The 23614-nt window shown below is 37.0% G+C and overlaps 1 protein-coding gene across 8 annotated transcripts in view; it reads right to left on the minus strand.

Moving 5' to 3' along the window:
* The window catches only part of SIPA1L1 (signal induced proliferation associated 1 like 1), a 223384-nt gene that overhangs the window by 45139 nt on the left and 154631 nt on the right, over positions 1 to 23614 (minus strand). For all 8 annotated transcript variants that reach the window (XM_074867967.1, XM_074867966.1, XM_074867965.1 and 5 more), the window contains 7 exons: positions 23140 to 23270; positions 22329 to 22517; positions 14868 to 15042; positions 7502 to 7605; positions 6128 to 6285; positions 1774 to 2350; positions 381 to 655 (listed from right to left, as the gene is read on the minus strand). In XM_074867967.1, coding sequence (XP_074724068.1) covers positions 381 to 655; positions 1774 to 2350; positions 6128 to 6285; positions 7502 to 7605; positions 14868 to 15042; positions 22329 to 22517; positions 23140 to 23270 — 1609 coding nt within the window. The remainder of the gene's footprint in view (positions 1 to 380; positions 656 to 1773; positions 2351 to 6127; positions 6286 to 7501; positions 7606 to 14867; positions 15043 to 22328; positions 22518 to 23139; positions 23271 to 23614) is intronic.

Below are 23614 nucleotides of genomic sequence, written 5' to 3' on the forward strand. Positions count from 1 at the left end.
AATTATGGCCACAGGCATTGCAAACTACCAACAAATGGGACAGGAGGGAAGGAAATGTACAATTAATTTTGATGTCTCAAACACACAACTGTCAACAAAAAGTTGTTTAATTTCCACGTTAAATTCCATGGAATTTCAAGGGTACATGAGGTTCTTCAAACATTTTATTAAACCACGGTATTCAGTGAATATTTTGTGGGGCCTGGAGTCTGAATATGAGCAGGTTTTCCTGCCCTCCTCTTTCATCTTACAATACTGGATGCTGTATTATCACTATACCATGGGTTTTGGAGGTTAACACTTATTCTGTGGTGTTTCTTTCCACCCGACCCCACAAATCAAAATACAATTTCAGACCAAAGGTAGCTACTATACAATACCTGCGTGGTGTGCAGTCCTCATACGGAGGGACGATGACAACCTTCACTGTTACTGATGTTCTGAGAAGATCAATCATTTGCTCATGGCTTAGAGTGGCTACAGCCACCTTGCAGATTTCCACCAGCCGGCTGCCTTGTCGCAGTCCCGCCTGCCACGCATAGCCATAGGGTTCAACATCTGCCACAATGCCTTCATAGTTTACGTGGAAACCAAGTTGACCCAGACCATTCCTACGCAGAGTCATCTCCACTGTTTCACAGCCCTTAGTCACAAGCTGTGAATTGAAATGAAGACAGAATTTAATACACAGAGAGACCGTCAGTGCTAATGGAGGTTTAAGGGCTCCATTTTTGTACAGTCAACCAACTCCCAAGACAATGGTGGCACACGATCAAGGAATATATATAACAGTCCTGGGTACATATCAGCTGAAATGGGTCTTGTCACTCAAACTAGTATTTTCAGTAAAGTCTGGCTACCCAAGTTCTTCCTTGAAATTTTTACTGAAAGCACAGGAATTTCAGAAGATGCATGGCAGCACACAACAGAAAAACACATGGGAGTTACACAACACCTCTACTTTATATTTTGCACTTTAGTAACCAAACAACCACTCTACATTTCTAGCTGTATCAGTAAACTGCAACATTACTTTCAGTCAGAATGTGGTGGCATGCCACTATGAAGCACAGTAAACTGGGGTCTATGCCAACTCTTCTACGTATCATGAGCATGAATACCATCAAGAGCAATTTAATAGGGCCTGGTTTTCCCTTTTTCCTGGTCGTTATACAACTACAGTTGTGAAATTACAGGAAAGACAGTGAAACGTAACACACTCTTTCATAACTTGGATAAAAAATGAGCATGGACAGATGTTTTATAGACAGATACCATGATTCACTGCGTTTTTAGTTTATCACATGCATTCAGAGAATATCTGAACATTGCAATAGGGATTGGGACTGCACCCTGCTGGCAACATAATAAATCAGTCTCAAAGATATTACAGCTTCATTTGAAACAAGATACAACAAGCCTATAAAACAGAGAAAGGGAAGGAAAATGAGGAAAGGAAATAAGGTGACACTTCTGTAGTTACTGTGTGGGAGCAATTTATGCATCCGAAAGCTCTGGGTTTTGTTTTTTCCTTTTAATATACTGAGATATTTTTGACACACACACAACCAGCTGAAGTTGGCTGATATCTGATAAAAGTGAAACCAATATTGGATTTTGAGAAATAAAAGCAGGGAAGCCCTTACAGATTTAACAATAAACAAGTAGAACAGTTTTAAGGATCCCAAGCATACTTAAACTGAAGCCTTACTTGGCAGCAGGGCGAGAGAAGAAAGTAAAGAAAGGGAACCAAACAAGAGAACACATTCTAACCTCCAGCCTTTTGACGATCTCTTTGATATCATCAATGTTGCTGATGAAGCTCTCCAAAGAAACACATTCACCCCTCTCATAGAATATTTTGATATTTGTGTCCGTTGAAGTCCACCCTATCACATCTCGACAGGAGCAATTGAACACCACGCTTTTTGTGTCCTGTTCAATGAGGACTACAAACTCATTAGAGATGCCTAGTAGACAGTCTATTTCCATACCCTTGCTGTAGTCTTTTGCATGGACACTCCATACAATAGCACCAGAACTATAGATCTCTGCTCCTGGATAAGGCTTGGACTTTTCTTTCTTTTTTGAAGCAAGCGAGATGAAGGGGAACTTGCCAGAAGGGTCAATAGGTGTGTTGGTGACATTCTTCTCTGCCAAGTCTTTCAAGTACTCTTGACGGGTCCTGGTGGCCATCGCACGAAACTTCTCTGATTTATGAGCAGCATTCTCTGCATTAATGACTTTGGCTAGCAAGAAGTCCCTGAACACATTTGACTTAGGAAACGTGACACCTTTTGGAATAGGTGGTCCAAAGGATGGTACATCTCTGGATCTTGTCACAGCCACACTAAAAAAAAAAATAAATAAAAGAATAAGGAAGAAGCAAAGTCTTTCACCATATGCAAATTCAACAGTTTTTGAATACAGAAAATACATTTCCTTTTTTCCTTAAGCCCTCATTTTTTCCTCTCTTTTTCTCGGCAATATGCCTATATTTACATTTTAATGTTGCCACTGTGATTATGTCCCCCTTACTGTATAAACAGAAGGCCACTTATTTTTGCATCTAGGCATTTTTGAGTCATCCTCAGTACCACAGCTTAAGGAGCTCCACGTGCAAAATCATGGCTTTTTGATAAAGTAATCACTCATGTCTGGCAGTTCTGAATTTTGTTAAATTTGTAATACACATTATCACAAAGGCTAGCTTATAATTTAGCTACCTAAAGCTGAAAGGCTCATCTGAAAGCAACATGAAGCGTATGACCAATACTTGAAATACAGATAAAATGGACACATTAAAAAGGTAGAGACAATAAACTCACCTCACAAGGCCAGTTTCACTGTGAGAATAATTGTATGGTGACTGAATGCATATATACACATCACACTACTGATTGTTTTAAATTTCTGTATTGAAAACTGCACTAGCTGATATCGCATGCTAGTGACAGAAGCGGACTCCAAAAATACTAGAAGTTTCTTAGAAGTTTGGAGGCATATATTAGAAATAGATGCTTTCTTTTTCAACAATTCCTTTTAGTTTCCGTACCAAGCGATGGACTGGACAATAAGATGGCCTTAGGCAATGCTGACAAGCTCAGCTATTCTGCCTGGTCAATTCTCTTTTGATACAGAGCAGATGAGAGTTGTTTGGCATCACTGAAGATTTGCCATTCCAGTCCAGTATCATTCACTTGGCAGTCTGTCCTCAGAGGAGACTGACAACTGTACTGCAACAGTTTTGTGACAAACAGTCCAAATATGATTTACCACATATCTATAACTAGATCTGCAAAAGCATTAACTGATTTTGGCCAAAATATCATGGTAGTGTAGTTTTATAAAGAAAAGTAGGATGGAACTTAAACACACTAGAAATGTATGTGGTGTTTCATTTGGAAGACTGGCTGGTATTATCTTCACACTTTGTTCTAACTTATCTGAATCCTTAAACATAATCAGAGAAATCCCCCCCGCCAAATCAATAACTGAGATTGCAGAAATACTAGTAAAGCTTTTTTTTTTGTGCAGTGGGGTGGGCACACAGGAACAGTAAAAATAAAAATTAAGTCACCCAATTCTTAACCACATCTTCCGGTTTTGGGTGGTGGGGTGTTTTTTTTTGTTTGTTTTGGTTTTAGTCATTTTGCTTCTTTAAAATTGTATTTTGTGGCAACTGGTATTGAAAGATATCATTGAGTGTCATATTTCCTTCAAATGTATGCCAATATATCTAACAGTATACAACAGGGGGTGCTCATGATGCAACCATCTGACTCTTGATCATCTTCAGTGGTCTGTACTGTTTTGGCTGGGATAGGGTTAATCTTCTTCCTAGTAGCTGGTAGTGTTGTGTTTTAGATTTAGTGTGAGAATAATGTTGGTAACACACCAATGCTTTAGTTATTGATAAGTAGCCCGTATCTTAAGTCAGGGATTTTTCAGTTTTCAGGTGGGGGGAAGAGTGAGCAAGTAGCTGTGTGGTACCCAGCTGGCAGCTGGGGTTGAACCATGACATGGTCCTAAAGGGCCTGTTATTATGAGATAGAAGCCTAAGTGTTAAACACAATTACTGGATATAATGAAAAACTACCAGTGACGTCTTGTTTGATTAGGTTTTCAACATCATGAATCACAGGGATAAGAATTTAATCTTTAACATATGCTAGAGAAGTTTCAAAAAGTGAACGATGCTGACAGAGAATCCAGACTTTTGAAATACTGTTTATCTTAGTTGTGAGGAAGAATCACTGGCCAAGACAATGCTTGATTTTATACCTCTTATGTAGTTTTTAATATAAATTCCAGTACATTTTTATGCTATATGGCTTCCTGTTTTGTCTAGAATTATGAATCTATGAAACTGTTCCAAATAATTCCATGAAAAAGAAGTCCAACTTACTTTGAAAAGTTTCCTAGAAAAACTTTTCACAATGGAATTCTATAAATTTAAATCAAGTGTTTGCACCGAGAAGACAAAAAAAGAAAAAGGATTTTAATCTTCAAGACAGTGCACAGAATATACAATGCTCTGGTGGTCTCTTGTATCAAAGTGAACACTGACACTCTCACAATTTTTTTCCTACTTGCTCCCCCTTCCTTTAAAATTTAAGCCTGTAGCATCACTATAGCTGAAATCCTCAAATTTTATTCACTAATATAGTAACCAGTAAGGTTCCAGCCCTTGTAGTTGTGAACACTTCAAAAATGAAAGCGATTCAGAAGTCTGAAGGTCAGAAATAGAACCCTGAGACATCTAAAATTTATTAGTGTAACGAGTATAAATCTTTCCCATGCCTTTTAAAAGGAAGAAATTGAAAATATGCAGTCATATTATTTAAAATAATAACCAAAATCAGATCTCTCTCTTATGTTTGTAAAATGCAATTCAAATGGAAAAATGTATCTGTACCCCTTGTGGATGTACTTCTGACTTTCCCTTTACTTCAAAATCAGTTTCTGTACAGAATAAGAGCTGAAACAGGCTATGTCCACAAAAATTATGTAGCTGTGGAATGTATCAATAAGCTGCCTTAAAATGAGTATCAACACGAACACACCTACTCCAGGAGAGTTTAATACATGTACAAAGTTCCGCATCAGTTTCAGAAGTGCTGTGTGAGCTTTACCAAAAACTTACAGGGACAGAAAATCCTTTAAATCCTACTATATTTACTTGAAAACCATGAATACACCATCTCAGATACTGCAGTCTTAGCTCTTCCTCTAAATAAGCACTTGACTGAAACACTTACGTGAACATTTGTATTTCACAAGTTAATTCTAAGGCTACCTCAATTTCAAGATAACTACTCTAAATCCATTACTCTGACGCTTCATAGTTTAAATGAAGTAGCTTTAGAAAAGTTTGCTGACACCAGTCAACATTTGAAAATAAAAATACATGAAGAGTTCAGGATATAACAAAGGTTAAAAGTTTCATTGATCATAAAAAGAAGTGTAACTCAAACATTTTTATATGCTTTCAATTTAGTTAAAAAAATGTATGCTAAATAGGAATCTCATCTTCCAATTCTTTACTATATGTTATTAACAATTACCATTTTCTATTTTAATCATACTGACTTTAAGGTCACACTAAGATTTTTTTTTTGCTGCATAATTCTCTGAAATGTCTTTGTTGGACTGAAATAAGAAATGAAGATATTTCAGACAACATATTTCAGAGAGCTTAGCTTCTGAGAGGTTAGTCATACTTTTTCATTGCCTTAATTTCAAAAATGAAACATAAGCTCAGATGACCAAATTATCTGAACAAAAAGTGAATTCATAAGAATCAAAATAGAAATACTCTTCTAGCACACTTTTAATGAAGAGAATAAAAAGAAAGCAAGAACAGAATTTTAATATCACTCCCAAATACTTGATATGCATGTATGTGTGTACACACGTACTGACAGCATTAATTTACTCATTAGGCATTTCCTTTACATACTCATGTGTGTCTATTTACTTTTAAAAGTAATGTTCTAAATTCACATGACCCAAAATCTCCTCAATCCCTATCTTTCATTATGCTTCCCTACTGAGAATTTAAAGAGGAATGATACCTCCCTTTGTACTCAAATTTCCTGTTTTCAGTGAAACTAGCAATAGCTACCTGTAACAAACGCTGTCAGTACAGGGACCGTGCACTCTTACAATGACAAAGACGTGCTGGAAGTGGGATCGAATGTTCTTTGGGCTGAATGGTTGTGCTCCAGGCTCCTGGAAAACTATTGTCACAATATCATTTCCAATATGTCGCTTTCTCAGAAGCTTTAACAAAAAAAAAAAAAGATGCATAGGTTAAAACACAGTTTTTCCACAATTTTTGATTATTTATTTCTCATTATTATAAATTACTATTGCTCAATTTTTTTATTCTGAATGATACTTCAGGCTGAAAACTGAAACAGTTGAGGATTTATATGACAAGTACCAGAATGTTAGTTATTCATCTAATGAATTTCAGGCATGGGCATTTTCATTTTCATAGCTATTTCATTTCAATATGTAGCATACAGGAAGATGTTGTTAGGAAAAATGTTAAGCTAAACAAAGAGGAAAAACAATAACAAAACCTGCTAGTATCAGAGTTATCAGTGATACATGGAAGCTAGGAAACATTCCCCACTGCACACATTTTTACAAGCCAGAAGTAGGTTCTATTTCAAGTTGAAAATAGTCATCATTGTCCTTAAGACATGGTATAATGATTTTCTTGGATAATAAAAATCCATGACGACAGTAAAAGAGAAAGGTAAACTACAAAGTAGCATAATATTAAGTGTAAAAAAGCAAACTAAAAAGAATGCTGTGTTATCTGTTATTGTTAAAGGAAATGTCTATTTTATTTGCAGAAACACAAAATAACATTGTTTCTAGTGTAAAATGCATACACATCATGCACAAAATGGCCTAACAAGACCAGGTAATTTATTTAACAAGACCAGGTACTTCAGAGTAACAAAGCAGGTCAGCCTACACAGCTCTTCAGTGTAATACAAAAAAATTAAAACTAAAAAAGGGATTTTGTCTCATGTCATCTCATGTTGTGTGCTGTGCAGGATGCTTAACCACCCACACATCACCTCTGACTCTGTGCACATTACAATCTGCTGAATGCAATCCTTAACGTGCAATGGACTTTCCTGCAGAAGCATGAAAATGACATCAAGTAAGACATGAACTCTTATTTATGTAACACAGATGTGTTACTAACATTATTGTATATTTGCATCAAAGTTTCAGTAAATAATGCATAATTAAATAGCAAACAGCCCTATTGGAGAAAAATCTACCTATGATGTACCTACAACGATCTGCTTTGCTCATCCTCCTGACACAGAGATGGACAGATTTACTTTTGATACTTTTGAGTCTAAGTGCTGTCTTTGCTATTAAAAAGTGAAAGTTCTCACAAATATTCAATAGTTCAGCTATTTTTGAGATGGAGGAAAAATTCATTCTAAATAGGCATGAGCCATCTTACCTGTTGCTTGTTGTTTGGAGTATATGGCAACATAGTAGAAACATGGAACATGATTTCATAGTCCTTGTATGTTGTGTATAGAGAGTGAGTACCCGTTGAATCAGCTTCAGTTAAAGAAAAAAGAGAAAATAAAAGCATCATTTAGAAAAAGTTTAAACACAAAGTTTCATTACTATCAAAGAAAAGCATCAGCCAATACAAGAATTGCTATTCATCCTTTAACCTAGATGAAATGTCTGCAAGTAAAAACCCAAAGTTTATTCACCTGCCAAAGCAAATGACACATAGATGGCACATGTAATTTTGCATACTTTTCCCAATGAAGAACTTGTTAGGAATAGGGAATCCATACCAGAAAACCCTGAAGAAGGCCTATTTAGGCATGAAAAGTGATAACAAAGTCTGAAATAATTTTCAGACACTGCCCAATATCTCAGGCTAATCAGAATGAAATTCAACTGTAAGGAATGTGAAAAGGACTCCAGAAAGGAAGGTAGAAAGATACTGCAAATGAATACCATGATCTCATGCATAATTAAATATCAATGGACATATAACCGACAATATATGAAAGAACCGAATGGGTTCTTTTAAACATCAGGACTCTAAATGAACTGTGATGAAGTCAGATAAAACCTTCACTTAAACAGGTGCTTTATGGACAGGAGCAGTCAAAAACCCAAATAGGATGCTAGCATGCTTACAGCTGATGATGGAAAAAGCCCACAACAATGACATTATGATGCTGGTATATTAATCAAAGGTACTCTCACCTGTTTGGGGTTCTGGCCACCCTATTTTAAAAGTTATAGAAGAAAGAGAAGGGATCCAGAAACAGGCCACAAAAATAATTATACGTGGATGGAGAGACTTCCATGTGGAGAGAAAATGATAAAAACTAGGATTATGAAGTTTAGAAAGAAAAAAAGAAGAGGGGATATTATTAAGTTTTACAAAGTGTTGGCTGAAGACAACACTTGAATACAGACAAATTGGGAACTTCTGTTTTTACTTTTTCCTTCTCTTAAAAAAAAGAGATACCTTGAAAAATGTTCCATTAATTTAAGTAGTAACACATTTGAAGCTGAAGTAGTGAATATATTCTATTAAATGTAACTGCTGTCCACAGCACAAAAAGCCCATTTTCAAGCAGAAATTAAAAAAATAGATTTATATATGGAAAAAAGCATCCTGGTTATTTGAAGTTACATAAACATGCTAGTATATTATATAATCCCAGATATTTGTAGCAATGTATTTTTAAAAGCTGTTAAATACTACACCTTGGCATTTTTTATTGGCAGAGAGATGATGTTACTAAGGAGATAATAGCTCTGAATTTGTGAGGCATTTACAATAACATAGATACACAGTTTATTTACCCAGATTTTGGGTATAAGCTTTCACAAAAGGTTTTTGTTTTCTGTCAAATTTGGAATAATAAAATAGAGGTAGCTTTGCTGTAAATGAAAAACCGTAACATCACCCATAAAATGAAATAGTAAGTTTTCTACATTATAGCTGCACCAAGAATTTGCATTTCTAAATCATCTATATAGAATAAAATGGGAATAAGAAAAAGATTCCTACAATCTTATCAAAGAAATCTCAGTTAAAGTTTCAAGGAGATCGGGCGCTCTTTTCCAGCACTCAACATTGCCATTATGAAAAACTAGCTCACTGCTAAATATTTTCTTTTTAATGCTAATTGTAACAGCACAACAGCTGAAAGAGAATCATCTCATCTTGCAACTCAGTTCACAGCAGCTTCTATCCTCTGCCTGATAATTACAATCCACACTGAAGGAGGCAGATGCACCTGAAAGTCACCTAAACATCAATGTAACTCCTTACTGGCTTTTTCTTGTCTAACTTTAAATATGCTAATTTTTACATAATCTTTCATAAATAGAGCATATAAAAACATTATAAAAAACTGGAAAGGGGGAGCAGGTGCAAAAAGAAAGGGAGGTGGGTAAGAAGACAGACAGGGGAAGGGGCCCAAAAGGGCCTGGGGGGAAGAGGAAAAGGATAAAACAATTTCACAAATAAAATGCTAGAACACCACCTATGCATTTAAGCCAAAATTTCAACTTTCCTGGATGGATTTCATTGAGGCAGAAAAGGGTTCTCAGAACAGCACTGGTTCTGCAAACTAAGTAATAAGGCTACAACCCAAACCACACATTTAACGATTCCAATTATTTTCAAGTACTTCACAGCTTAAATCCCTGTTGTTCAAACACAACTACAAACACAAGTCCATATCCACTAGAGACTGTGCATCTTTCTTACGATTCATATTTCTTCCTTCTTACAAGTCCAGAATACTTTTTTCCGAAGTACAACACAATGATTACAGGTGTTTGCTTTAAATCAAATCACTGCCACTGCAGTAAAATCCAAGACTCCGCACTGGAATATATCCATCATTTCAAGGTCAGAACTCTAAGCCAGCACTGCAATCTACTTTGATTTCCTTGTATTTAAAAGAGGCCCAAGGGATCCACAAACTCATTGGCAACTTATTACACTGAAGACATCCCCTCCTGCCATCGGTTTATGGCATACCCATCAATGCTGCCTTCTCAGTCTTGTCCCATTACTTGATTTGGTCAGTTAGCTGAGGACTTATCTGATCTTCACCTTCTATCATTATTCACCTTTAAAAATACACCTTATTCCTCTGTCCTTCCGGTGTTTCTCAGCTATCATCACAAGGACTGTCTTAACAGACTCCCATTCAAGCATTTTTTTCCAACATCAACAGTGCTCGAAACTGTGACTGACACCAACAGCATACTGCTGATAAATTCACCTCACTGAAGCCACAGGACTGTGTCTCTGCTTCTACAGCAGCTTTTAAAATCTCTGCACTAGAAAACTATAAAATCCAGTACGAGTAGAAAATCTAACTCAGTGTTTCAAAGGAAAATATGTTGCAAGGAATTGGAGGAAAACAAAAAAATAAACAATTGTGATGAGGCAGGAGAAGGAACAGCCATTGCTACAAACTGCAGCAGTGCTCACAATTAAAAGGCACAAGAAGTTTCAGAGCTTAATGTTGTTCCCATCTACCTTTGCTGTTAGAAGGCCCTGCTTATTTTTAGTTTCTCCTAGTTATTTGCCCAAATTCAGCACCTCTCAAACCTGCTCTCCTTTCTATTATACACAAGGATTACACCAAACACTCATGTTCAACCTCCAATATCCTTTTCAGACATCGTTTGTGAAGACAGAATCCTTTATTTTGTAACAGAAAAGTTTGTAACACAAACACAGAGAAATGCAGATGGACTTCCCCCATCCCCATTTCTGCTTCTTAAGCAATCAAGGAACCTCTCACCTCCTTTGACTACTGGTTTCCCAGTGAATGTCTCATACCCAACAGTAGGTCTATTCTTAAATGCGGTTCAAAAGATGTTAAATAGTACAAGTTAAGAAGGTAATCTATCTGTATTGTTTAATTAGAAACATTGGGGTTTATTGACAATCCCTAAATGAAATGTCAATTTGAAGTCCATTCATTCCCTAGATTTTTAATCTATTTAGTATCTTCTGTGCTGGTTTTATATTCTCATGTTTTAACCAAAAGTCATGCAGTATAACCATCTAATAGAGAAACCTACCATCACTAGGTAAATTTATAATCTTATCAAATAGATAATTCCTAAACTCCTACAACTCACATTAATCAATCGCCTTCATTTCCTGCACCAACTATGGTACCACTCTGCTGGACACACATGCCAGGTTACCATCATGCATCATCCAGCTGATCCCATTTACTAATTTAAAACACTGAGAAATAAGACTAAGTGAGGGGGAGGGAAATAAAGCATAGATTACACCTAGAAAATAAAGTAAAATGACTGACATCATAATTTGAAAGATTACTGTGATGTTTGTTACTTTAAAGTGATGCCCATAAACTTCTAGCAACTGTGCGATAGATGACATTTTCAAGCTCTATTTCCTATCCAAAGTCTGCAGGCTGCCAGGAGATAGACTGCTTCCCCTCTGGTAATGCTAGAAATATACAAACAAAACTTTAAAAGTAGCAGCTCTGTTCCACAGTGACACTGGCAGAGATCCAAACCTAAAGCCCTTGAAGGATCCAATATACTTAAATAGGCTTTCAGTTAATAGGATGCATGAGATTCCTCCTTTTAAAAATTGGCTCTGTTACGGATACTTACCAATTAGGCCCCTAATTCTAAAAAATTTCTAAGAACAACAACTGTTCTGAAACTGCCTTTTGGTAGAGCAACTTTAGTTTTCTAAATTTGCATAAATTAAAAACATCTTGTGAAAATTTCCAGAGTACATATACAAATCAGCTTCCCTCCATGCTGAGAAAATCTTTCATCGTGTTTTACATCATTCATCTGCTTTTCGTAGGTTGCAAAGTATTGTCAAAAGCAGAGGAACTAGCTAAGTAGCTGACACAGCACTGACCTGTCTTGCAAGTTAATGCACAGACATTTCTTTTTAAGATTATCTTTGCAATCAACTGTGCTGACATTAAACGGAGTTTTTATGCAGGAAAATTTCCCGAGTAATGAGACTGAAAGAACTATTTCATGACAGTAATTTCTAGAAACAGAAGAGCACAGAGCTGGAAAAGGGAGAAGCTCACTTCCTAATAGCTGTTTCAACAAAACCATATAACCTAAGCCACAGTAAAAACCACAACCTCCTCTCCTTTGCAGGCCTTTCTGTGTTAGGGCCAAGGCAGAAAAGACTGATCGATTACTTAGGGTAGCTATCGAAGAGGTATTGCCTGTCTGTATTCTGCTGTTCACATATTCCCCACATCTGAGATGCAGCTCTTGCAACCATCTCTGGTCTTTAGCATTTTGCCTATCACAAGGTGCCCCCCCCCCCCCCCCCCCCCCCTTTTTTTTTTTTGCCATTTCCTAAGCAGAATATGCAATAAGGGTTTCTGAATATAGCTATCCAAAGAGCCTAGTGTTGTCCCCAGAAAACCACCTTCTCTTCCCCCACTTCCAGTCTGGGCTTTGCACACTGGCAGAAAGGAAAACCTAGCACCATCAAGATCCATTACAAAAGTTTGTTGCCATTGTTCACATTGGCTGCTGTCTAAATCTGCTTGCTAAGAACTCATGTATGCTGTGTAGTCATGTGTTTCCTCAGTAAGCTTGCAGACATGATCTGAAAGATTTCAGACAACTTAGGAGTTCCTAGGCAGTTCTAGCTGATGAGGTCCCACGCATGTGAGCCTGTAAACCCTGAAAATGTAGGAAACCCTTCATGAAAGCAGCAGTTTCCACTCAAAGCACCCCCCTTCCTCTCTGCTCACAGTGAAGTGTTCATGTAAAGCCTTTTTTTATTTTTAGATACAGAATGGAGCTGGTAGGTCTACTGGGCAACGTGAAAAAGACAGGTCAGCTCTCAACACAGAGTAGAAAACCTTCATTACAAGATGCCAACTCTTAAAACCAGGAGAGATTCAGTCAACTAAAAGTTTACACACATATCCATTCACGAGGTGCTAGATTGCAGTACATAAAATCAAAACCTGACAAAATCATTTCCTCAAGTCAGAAGCAACAAGAAGGAACTCAAAACATTACTGGAAAATTCTGCTGTTTAGAAGAAAATTTCAAACAAGTACTTAAAGACACAGTTAACAGCTTTCATGGATATATCTGAGCAGATGAATCAACTCTTAATCATACAGCATTTACATATACTAGAAACCAGTGTGTGTGGACTGACACCAAAACAGGTGTCTTAACTAAACCAGAAGAAAAGGGAAGAGAAGATTTTACTTTATTGGAAGTAACAAGGAGGTCACAGTATAAACCCAGAAGTTATGAAATAATAAATATTTGCTGTTTTCCATACCCATTTCATTTTTGACCTAGCTTATTTTTGTAACTGATAAAATAACACGTTGGCAATGCAGAAAAGGAAAACCCATCCTGAGAATTATTGTATAATATAATTCCAGTAAAGGCAAGAAAATATTACAGCAAGAAACTGCCTGGATCTCATCTGGAATCACGCATATAATCTTAGCCGCTAAATAAAGAGACTGAATTCAAACTTGGATGAGTGCAGAGGAAGGTTACTAGGTAATACTGGTAACTGGGGGGCACTGGGGGGAGCAGAGAAATCCATGCCTCCCTTAACAGTAAGAGAGATTCGGCTTATTAAGGGTAATGTCACAAAAGCACAGAGGAGACATAACAGCAACATGTAGATGCAGTCAAGGGAATAAATAGGGAATATAAGTATTGCAACTAAAAGAAAGCATGGTCAATGGCAAATGTGTGTGAAACAGGCATTAATTTAGGTTTAAAACCACAGGAAGTTGTGTAATGCTCTGAGGAGAGATGATTAGGCTGATCAAGAACAGCCTGAAGAGATCGCAACATGATGCCTATAAGAACTAAGGACACAAGGCAGAATGGTGGAGCACTAAAGCACATCAAGTTACTGTACTTGTGACAGGAGACCCAGGACATGAGCAGTTTTTGCTGCACAGAAGTTGATGAATGCCTTTCAGCTTTCATGAATCAACTCCTCATTTAATTTCCTTTGCTGCAAGTGAGCAAAATAGCAAAAGATTTCCATAGGAACTCGTTAATTCAAATACCCAAAGGAAAGACCAAAATTTCCCCCTGAGTGTTTTTAAATAGATTTAAAAATTGAATATAGCATGTACTGGTTGATAAACAGGTATTTCACATGCTTGATTCCAAAGGTAGGGAGTTTCTTTTACAGATACTGTCACCCAAGATCATCTTTCCATTGCATTTTTGTTGCAATATGTTTTACAGTTAAAGCTGATAATATAACTGCCAAATCCAGTTTAATTTCCGTAACTCAAAAGAAAAATCACAGAGGGAGGAATACATTTGATAGCAGGAGTAAGACAAAACTGCCTAGAAGAAAAACTACATGCAACAGACACAGCAGGAAAGCAATAGATCAACTTGCCAAGGTGGAGCCATAGATGGGCTCTCAAAACTTTTTTGGTGACAGTCTATTAGCATATCATTAAAAAAAAAATATGGCATGCCAAGTGTATTGATTACTCTTTAGACAACACACTGATGATGGATTTGAAACGCCAATAATAGTCACAGTTACTGGTTTCTTGTTGCAGCTTTAGTGACAATTTCATATCGAATTAGTACAAAAATCCAATCATTATCAGAGTTGAAAGACCATATGGGTACAGGTCAAATTACACACTTCCTCTGCTTTCCCTTCTAGTATTAAGCAACTATATTCCTACAGCAAAGAGGTTATTTTTAAGAACTCTATAAAAAGTCAGTTAGCAACCATATGATGCATTTAGTTCACTTAAGTGAAAAAAATGAAAAAGCCTTACTCTTTGTATCCAGCTGAGCACGATACTTTTCAAATCCCTTGAGTCGAACTCGTTCTCCCAAGAGCTGAAGAAACTCTTCAAAGGCTGGACCTGCTGATTCATTATTATACATTTCCTCTTCTGTGCTCTGCCCAGCTTTGCAGTACATGATGCCCACTTTAAGTTGGTAACTTAACTGTGAAGGGAAAAAGGTTAAAATCTTTTATGTATACCAAATGATGGAGCAACTTATTTATTGAATTCACTTTACATTTTTTAATAAACCCATAATTCACAAAAAACCCTACCTAATTATCAGTCTAATTTCAAATGTTAGTCTGTTTCCAAATACTCTCATTGTTTTTCACAGTAATTGCCTCAGTGATGGCATATTTCATCTGAAGATGTCAAAATGCTTTCTGAAGCAAAATAAAAATTAATGTTCCTTCTTTTCATGAAGACAACACTGCAGCTTGCAAATGGTGAATGTCTTACATTGAGCCACATGGAAACATTGGCTGAGTAATGTCAGGAACTTGACTCTCACGCTTAGGCTGGTACCACAGTTACTATCCTATGCTAAACCTTTCACACAGAAGGGTAGGGCAAAGCATGTGCTGACAAAATTAACATTCCCTCACCTGAAAGAGAAGATAAAAATTATTCACCTATTAGTGCATTCACCTGTTAGCAATGTTGAAAGAGTCCATGGCATTCAGTTGGCCTCCTCTGACTTAAAAATGCCGTAACAAAGAAAACAGCTAAATTGAGAAATGCTGGTACTAACTTAAAGATATTATTTACTAGCATAGACCGTCAAATACATTTGTGCTTTTAGTTCCATTTTTCCTCTAATTTGGTGTTTGATGTTCCTAATACATCAGAAACTGAAGATGTGAATAAAGTAATTTTTTACCCAACCATAATTGTGATTCTTCAAAGCAAACTGTTCCCAACAATTCCAAATTGAGGCACATAAAAGAAAGACACGTCTGTGCCCTTTATGTCTGGACTAGAGAAACCAAAGTTACAGAAGGGAAGAAAGCAGCATCCACAGCCATTTACTTGCCATCTTCAACACCAATTTCACAAGCAGGAACTCTGACTGGCAGAACACAAAGGAGAGTTTATGCATGTAATTCATCTAGTAAAAATGCATATTTATTGCAGGGTAAATCATCTTTCCTCCCACACATGAATTTCTGCAGAGGCTCCATTTTAAATAAATACCACGCAGATCTGCCAGAGCAAAATCACAAGGAAGTCTATCGAAACTGGCATAAGGTTTCCAAGTTTGGGCTACAGGTTAGCGGGAAGTGAAAACAGTTATTTGTGAGGGCACTAGAAACTATGTCATCTGAATGTACTGTGATTTGCTCTCAAAGTTTCTATCACAGGTCATGAGACAAAATGTTTTGAAACTTGCTGGGATGATGTAGACACACATAATTAAACTGAAATTAATTAATTTTAACTTCTTATATTTATGGTGGGATAATTTAAAAGCCCTCAGAAGTGGTCCTACTCTCTAATTAAAGTGAATTTTAAAACTAATAACACTCTGAAAATTGCAACTTTATTGTATTCTTCTTTTACTACCAAGAATGAATTGTGCCAAGGATAAAGTACTAGCAGTACAAAAATAAGGAGGAGAAAAAAGAAGGGTAAAGATCAACCTGGCTTGATTACTCTGGTTGAAGTTGAGCATGAGTGACACTTCTAGGCTGTTTCTTTTTTTCCCCTTCAGAACGTCCCTTATTTTATTATCTGACACAATGACTATCTGACTTGCATCTTTTAAGTATGTCCAAATTTCTTACAATAAAATAGGAGTACAGCATAGAATCACAGAATGGTTTGGGTTGGAAGGGACCTTAAAGATCATCTAGTTTCAACCCCCCTGCCATGGGCAGGGACACCTTCCACTACGTCAGGTTGTTCAAAGCCCCGTCCACCTTGGCCTTGCCCCAGGGAGGGGGCAGCCACAGCTTCTCTGGGCAACCTGTTCCAGTGTCTCACCACCCTCACAGTAAAGAATTTTTCTTATATCTAATCTAAATCTACTCTCTTTCAGTTTAAAGCCATTAGCCCTCGTCCTATCACTATATGTCTCTAAGTCCTTCCCCACCTTTCCTGTAGCCCTCTCTAGGTACTGGAAGGCCGCTCTAAGGTCTCCCCGGAGCCTTCTCTTCTCCAGGATGAACACCCCAACTCTCTCAGCCTGTCCTTATCTCAAATCTTTTTATGAAAGAATATTTTTATGAAAATTATAAAAATATTTTTATGAAAAAATATTTTTATGAAAGAAACATTCACAGGCCAACTTCCAAGACTGCAACTGAAAGGGGAAGAAAAAAAAAAATTGATTTTTTTGCCTTCAAGTAATGTTTCCATTTCCTTTTCTCTCATTGTTAACTATTTGAAGTGCTTTCTGTGTAGTTATAAAAGAAATATGCTCTTTCAGCACCAGAGACCCAAGCAAAACCATTCACCTTTAAGAAGGAAGAATGCATATTTTGGACACTGAAGTATTAAGATTTGAAACAAAGCTATTTACTGGTAAAATAAATACAAAGCACATGCAAAGTAATTCACAATTTCTTATTATGATTATTTATTTCAACTCCCCATTCACTTAAATAAAGAAATTCAAAACAACCATCAGTGCACACAATGTTCAAAATCCAGACACAGATGGATGACACACTTTTTTTTTTTTGGTAAAACGTTCTGCGTGACAACTGTTTAAGATTAAATTTTCTCAGGAATCACAGGAGCTAGATGAGGTTTGAGGGTGTATTCCTGTGATCTCTGCTTAGCTAGGAACTACATGATCCCACTCACTGCAAGCTTACTGCCTCACAGCAGCCAAGCTTCGTGCCCCTGCCAACAGGACTATGTGATCTCACAGAGAGCCTAGACCAGCTACTGCTGACATGTGGGAAGGCAGGAGAGGAGACAAGAGAGGAAGGGTGTGAGAGGTGGCATGGCTGTCACTCCTGACAGAACAACTGCCATCACTTCTCATATCATCAGTGGCAGGTCCTGACTTGGACCATTCAGGCAGCGTTTGCTGCTCAGATATGCTCTCTGTCCACTCCCAGAGAAATGCAAAGGATGGAAGTGTTTCATGGGACCACAATGCCTTGACTGCACTGCTAATTACATTAGCTTCTAGTAATTTTACTTAAACAAGTTAGAACAAATAAAACCATTCTCACCAAGCACACCTACACTATTTAAGCTTCAAATTCTGATGAATGAAGTATTTTCAAGGACATAGACATAAATGATGTCCGCAGTATCCACAAGCAACCAAACAACTGTCCTTTATTGCTTTGAAAATGTCAGCCTAAGTAACTAAATAAGGACTATGCAAAGAGCAGGCTATACCTTCTAGCTGTGTTCTTAGATTTGCTGAACTTAAGTTTCATAAGGACAACACAAGCTGGTATTTCTGAATCCAAAAAAGCAGATCTGGGGGAAGAAAGGCATGCAGTCCCCATTTCTACACCTCCTTCTGACAAATCTCGGGTCCTTAGAAGTCTATTAACTCCAAATAAAAGCTAAAAAAGGAGTTGAAGGATGAATTCTGCTGTGGTAAAATTCCTAAAGTAGCAGCTTAATTTTAATAATCTAAAAGTATTTACATATTTATATACATGGGGAAAGCACACTTCAAGTATTTGTCTAGTACCGAGTGAAAGACAGCAGAAAGCACATCTTGGACTTAACCAGTCAGCAAATTTGTATTATAAATACGGAACTATGTTAAAAACCAACTGACATTTTGCAGTATTTCTATGAATGAGGAATTGCCATAAAGATAAACTTCTACTGGAATAAGTCAGTAATTACCCTGATATGCAAATTTCAAAATCATATTTGGAAGTAAACCTAAAGTTGCCATGAACTCTGCATTCAAGGCAAAGATTAGTAGATGGTAATTAGCCAGGAAGCTAGTGCAGCCCTGCGGAACAACTGGATTGCTTTTTAACACAGAAACATTCAAATGAATGCATTTTAATAAAGCCAGTAAAAGAACAGCTAGGTGAAAGCAACAGAGGCCGTATGTACAGAACAGCAGATGCTACCATGACTCTAGGAATCTAAGGGGAAGTAAGAAACGTGGTATTTGACATACAACACCAGTGCAAAACTGGGGCAAGGGGAATGTTCCCATTCTGACACTGGATGTCATATGCAGCTATTGAAAGAGTAAGAGAGACAGAGCTCAGCCATTAAAGTGATATGAAATTTAGAGAAAATATGTTGCAGTGAAAGACTTGAAAAGTGCAATCTGTTTAGTTTATCATAAACAAGACCAACAGATGATTTAATCACTGCATACAAAAACCTTTGCTGGAAAAAAAAATCTCACACTTAAGATGTAGCAGAGAAAGATATCAGAAGTCTGGAAGCTGCAAATTCTTAAACATGAAAACCACCAACTGCTTTAAAACCTTACTCAAATATAAAAAAAGATAGCCTATCTTAATCAAAACTTGTGCAGGCAAACTTGGCTCAATGAAGGGGTTACTGGGTGAAATTTAATGGCTACGGTCACTTTATAGTCTTAACTCTTCAATTTACAAAACATTTATTTGCTATATCAAACGGGCACCTGTTCATGCTGTAATGAAACACTGCAACACTCAGCAAGAAGTGATAAACATTCTGTGTACCTAATTAGTAGAGCAGCTGTTACCCAAATTTTTCTGTTAGCTTGGAATTGATAAAAAATGCAGCTTCTAATTAGCAGAGAGGGTGCTTATCTTTTCCTGTTAGAAGTGTCAAACTGTTTCATTACCACAAAACCAGAAAATACTTTGATGTAGTAATACAATTTTAACTATCACTTGTCCTTAATGATTTTCAAAAGTTTAAGTAGTAACAGAAAACCATACTATATACCATATTGAGGGAGCTTAATGACATATAGGATATGAAATAAGGGTAATTTAATCTCACGCTTTTTTAGATATAGCCAACTTCTGAAGCAAATTATGCTAAATTACTTTTCAAATTAGGTATTTACCAGAAATAATTTTGGAATTTATTTTTTAAAATAGAATTTTCTGCTAAATATTTTTTTCCTCAGTAGTGTTGACAAGAAAATTTTCACAGAGATTGCAGGTTCTTGATGGGCATATCTGTAAGGTACTGATCCTTGACTCCAAAGGCTCACTTATGGAGCCATGTTGAATTAAATTCCATTTCCTCCACTACTGAAACAGAAAACTTTGGAAAGAGACGGAAATATATATGCTTGAGTCTTCAATGCCTGATCAGCTTGATTCTGGATGAAGGGTAGATTAGGCTTACGCTCGGGTAACAAATCATAAACGCTGAATATGTGCGTATTTGAAATTACTGCTCTAATCATCCAACGAAAACACTCAGGCCTCCAACTTATTAGGATCTCATTATGTTAAAGAGAATAGTTATACTGAGCAGTGTAAGCATCTAAATATTCTGTCCTCCTTTTAGCAGGCTATCTCCTCTCAACCCTATGTGTTCGCTGGCTCATTGCAGTGTTGTTTCTCTGCAGAAGCCAATAAGCACATGCAGGAGATACAGCTGATAGAGAGTATACTTTAATTTCCAAAAAGTCTTAAAACCCCTAAATAGCCAGAGTACAGATAAAGGAACCCACTTAGACATGACAAAAGACAAAAAAGAGCTGAAGAAAATGATCAGCAGAGTAAGGCAGGGATCTGAACTTGGACATACAGTATTCAACACACACTTTAGCAATCCCATAGAGGTGATGAATAGTAAGGTAACTAAATTTGCTAACATTACTGAGTTATTACTCTACAGTATTGGAGTTAAAGACTGGCTACAAGAGCTACCAGAGGAACTTCTGATAGCAGATAACTAGGCAAAAGAATGGCAGATGAACCTCAGTGCAAGTAAAGCTTGAAGTGATCCATGTGGTACAAAGACACCCAACTTTGTATCTACATCAATGAGCTCTGACTTATACCCCTAAGGAACAGGATCTTAGGCGTTTATGAAAAGATACTTCCAATCTTCAACAGCAGCCATAAAGCAAATAAAATACCAGTAATTATTAGAGAAGGAAGAGAAAAGAAAGCATACTAAATTTTTTCCCCATTTTCAGAACTGCACTCTTAAAATAGACGTGGGAGAGAAGGAAGGGAACTGGAAAAACTCCAAAGAGAGGCAAAAGCATGATCAGAAACTTCTACATGAGAAATGACTAACTGAGCTAGGACTCATCAAACTGGTAGAACAGAGCGGTAGTATAGAGCGCTCTATAAAAGCCTACAAGGTATCAGGAGCTAGAAAGTATCACTCCATGCTTGTCCTGTTCTCATATTCTTAGCCAGGCACTCACTGTTGGTCATGGTCAGTGACAATACTGGGCTGCACCTACGTTGGGCTGACCACACATAACCACTCCTGTGTTAGTCTGGATGCTCTGTGACAGTCACAGCTACCCATTTCTTCATCGTCTTATATCATATTCTTAGTGAAACAGATGAGGTTCTGAAACTAACTAGAGGACAAAGTGTTTTGCTCAAGTTTTGCTTCTGGTAGGTATTTATTTGGGGATTCTTCATCTTGCCCATTTTAATAACCAAACCACAAGGAGGCTGACAAAATCTTCATGATAGTCACTTATAAACCTGTTTAGAATAGCTATATTCTCTCCCTTGCGAGGCAGATAATTAGACCTTTTTCAATTTTATGAGAGCAATGTTAAGACTGACAGCAAGAAGAAATACTTAGATGTTAATTCTGTGCAGTAAAGGCTGATCGTGAGAAGCAAAAAAGTCCAGGAGAAAGAGACAGTCTCAGTACTCAGAGCTGTTAAACGTCACTGTTGAAGTTTTTAATCATAAAATTCACTTCAGTCATGGTCTTTCATTTTGCTAAGTCTAAGCTATATAGCTAATGAGACTCGGTTCCATCTTTAAGAGACCACGGGACTATCACCTAATTGAAAACCACTTGTATGAAGAAGCAGCTTAGAATATTTTGTCATGTAGTTTGTTTCAGGGAAGAAGAAGAAAGAAAAACAAAAAAGACAGGCAGCACACTGGTAATGGTTGTGCCAATGCAATATTACAACTAAACATTTAGTAACATGGGAGATTTCTCTTCTCATTATAATAGAAGTAAGAAAACCAAAACAGAACTCCCTCCTTCCCAGTCTTTGAAAAACTATTATAGTCTCTTTTAAAGTAAATTAAAATAGACAATTGCCGTAACTTTAATCTAAAACTTCAGACTACTTAGAGCAATGAACATGATTTCATACATACCAAATATTCTGCAAGACTTGGGAAAGACATGCAACATAACTCTCCCTACAGATGACAAGCTTTAGTTTAAATGAGGCATTTTAATAGGCTGACTCTAATCACTTAAAGCTAAAAGGTAATTTTGCAGTTCATGGCAGTAATCTGACAGTTTAAGACAATTTGTCTCACTCCGTAATTCTGCACTTACCCCTTGTTCATCCAGCTTCATAAGCTGTTCTGTGACTTTCGGAGTGTTGAAGGCCAGCCTTAGGCAATGGATATTCAGCTCAGGAACCACATACTCCAGCACTTCTTTTAGGGGAAGTCCCCTGGCTGTGCAATGCTTCGCAGTTGAAGGGATAGCATCTTCCAGCACAGAGCCTCTTAATGTCATCAGCTAAGCATACAAAACAAAAATAAATTATATTTTGAATTATGCACTGAGAAAAGGCTGATTAGCAATAGCAGTGGAGCAAAATGTACTATTTTTCCAATTCTTAACAGAGATTGAGGACATTAAGTAGCTTGCGTTGCATGAAACAGACACCGATATGCAAAATGTCACTCACTGATAGCTAACAGTAGTCAGAATATCTCAAATGATTCAACAGATTTAAATTTTACAGGAAACTAACACTTGGAAAAGGTTAGTAGTAGTATTTCTAGCAGAGCATAGAAGTATGCTTCTCAGATCTACCAACTGTCACATATAAAAGTGGAGAAAGTAATTTCCCTCCTCTTTGCTTGCTTCTAGCTAATACAGCTCCCATTAGTTTTTTCAGCTTTAACCAAAAAACCTTCAGTTTCCTCTGCACTGGATGTTATGGAATAACTCACTGATACACTTGTATTCTGTGTAAAATAAACATGCAGCATAACTTTGTCATGAGACTCCTGGATTGTATGTATGTAGACAGAAAGCTACTATCAATGCTGAAAAGTACACAAACCCCACACATAGCACCTGGTTTTGCCTGCTCACTTCTAGCTTCTTTTACTCTCATTCATGAGCTGCTTACCTCACTGGTTCTGAATATGATCCTGTAGTTGTATTGAGGCCCATTTTCTTTGATTTCCTCTGGCTTCTCTCTTCTTATACTCACAGCTACTGGACCCAGGTTCTCATCTGCCCCAAAATAGTTCCAGTGTTCTTGCATAAAAAAAAAAAAAAAAAACAAAAAACAAAAAACCCACAAGCCGTCTTACTTCTTACACTTCAACTATATTTTCATGCTTAGTTGTTATATTGGAAATTGCCAGCTCCACTAGAGTCAATAATAGCAAGTCTTCAGTGGTACTAGGATTTCATTCTCATGCTTGAGTTCTCTAATGAGCTCCCTTTACACAAGAAGGCTGAAATTCAACATTGCATCTCTGCTTAGAGAGGCCTAAAACAGGATACACCTCTTACACTGGCTCTTATATCGAAATCTGTTTCATTCACATTGAGCTAAATAAGTACAACCAATTTCCCCTCCTTAAAAATAAAAACAA

This window comes from Strix uralensis, chromosome 4 (assembly GCF_047716275.1).
Source record: "Strix uralensis isolate ZFMK-TIS-50842 chromosome 4, bStrUra1, whole genome shotgun sequence".
Taxonomy (NCBI): Eukaryota; Metazoa; Chordata; class Aves; order Strigiformes; family Strigidae; genus Strix; species Strix uralensis.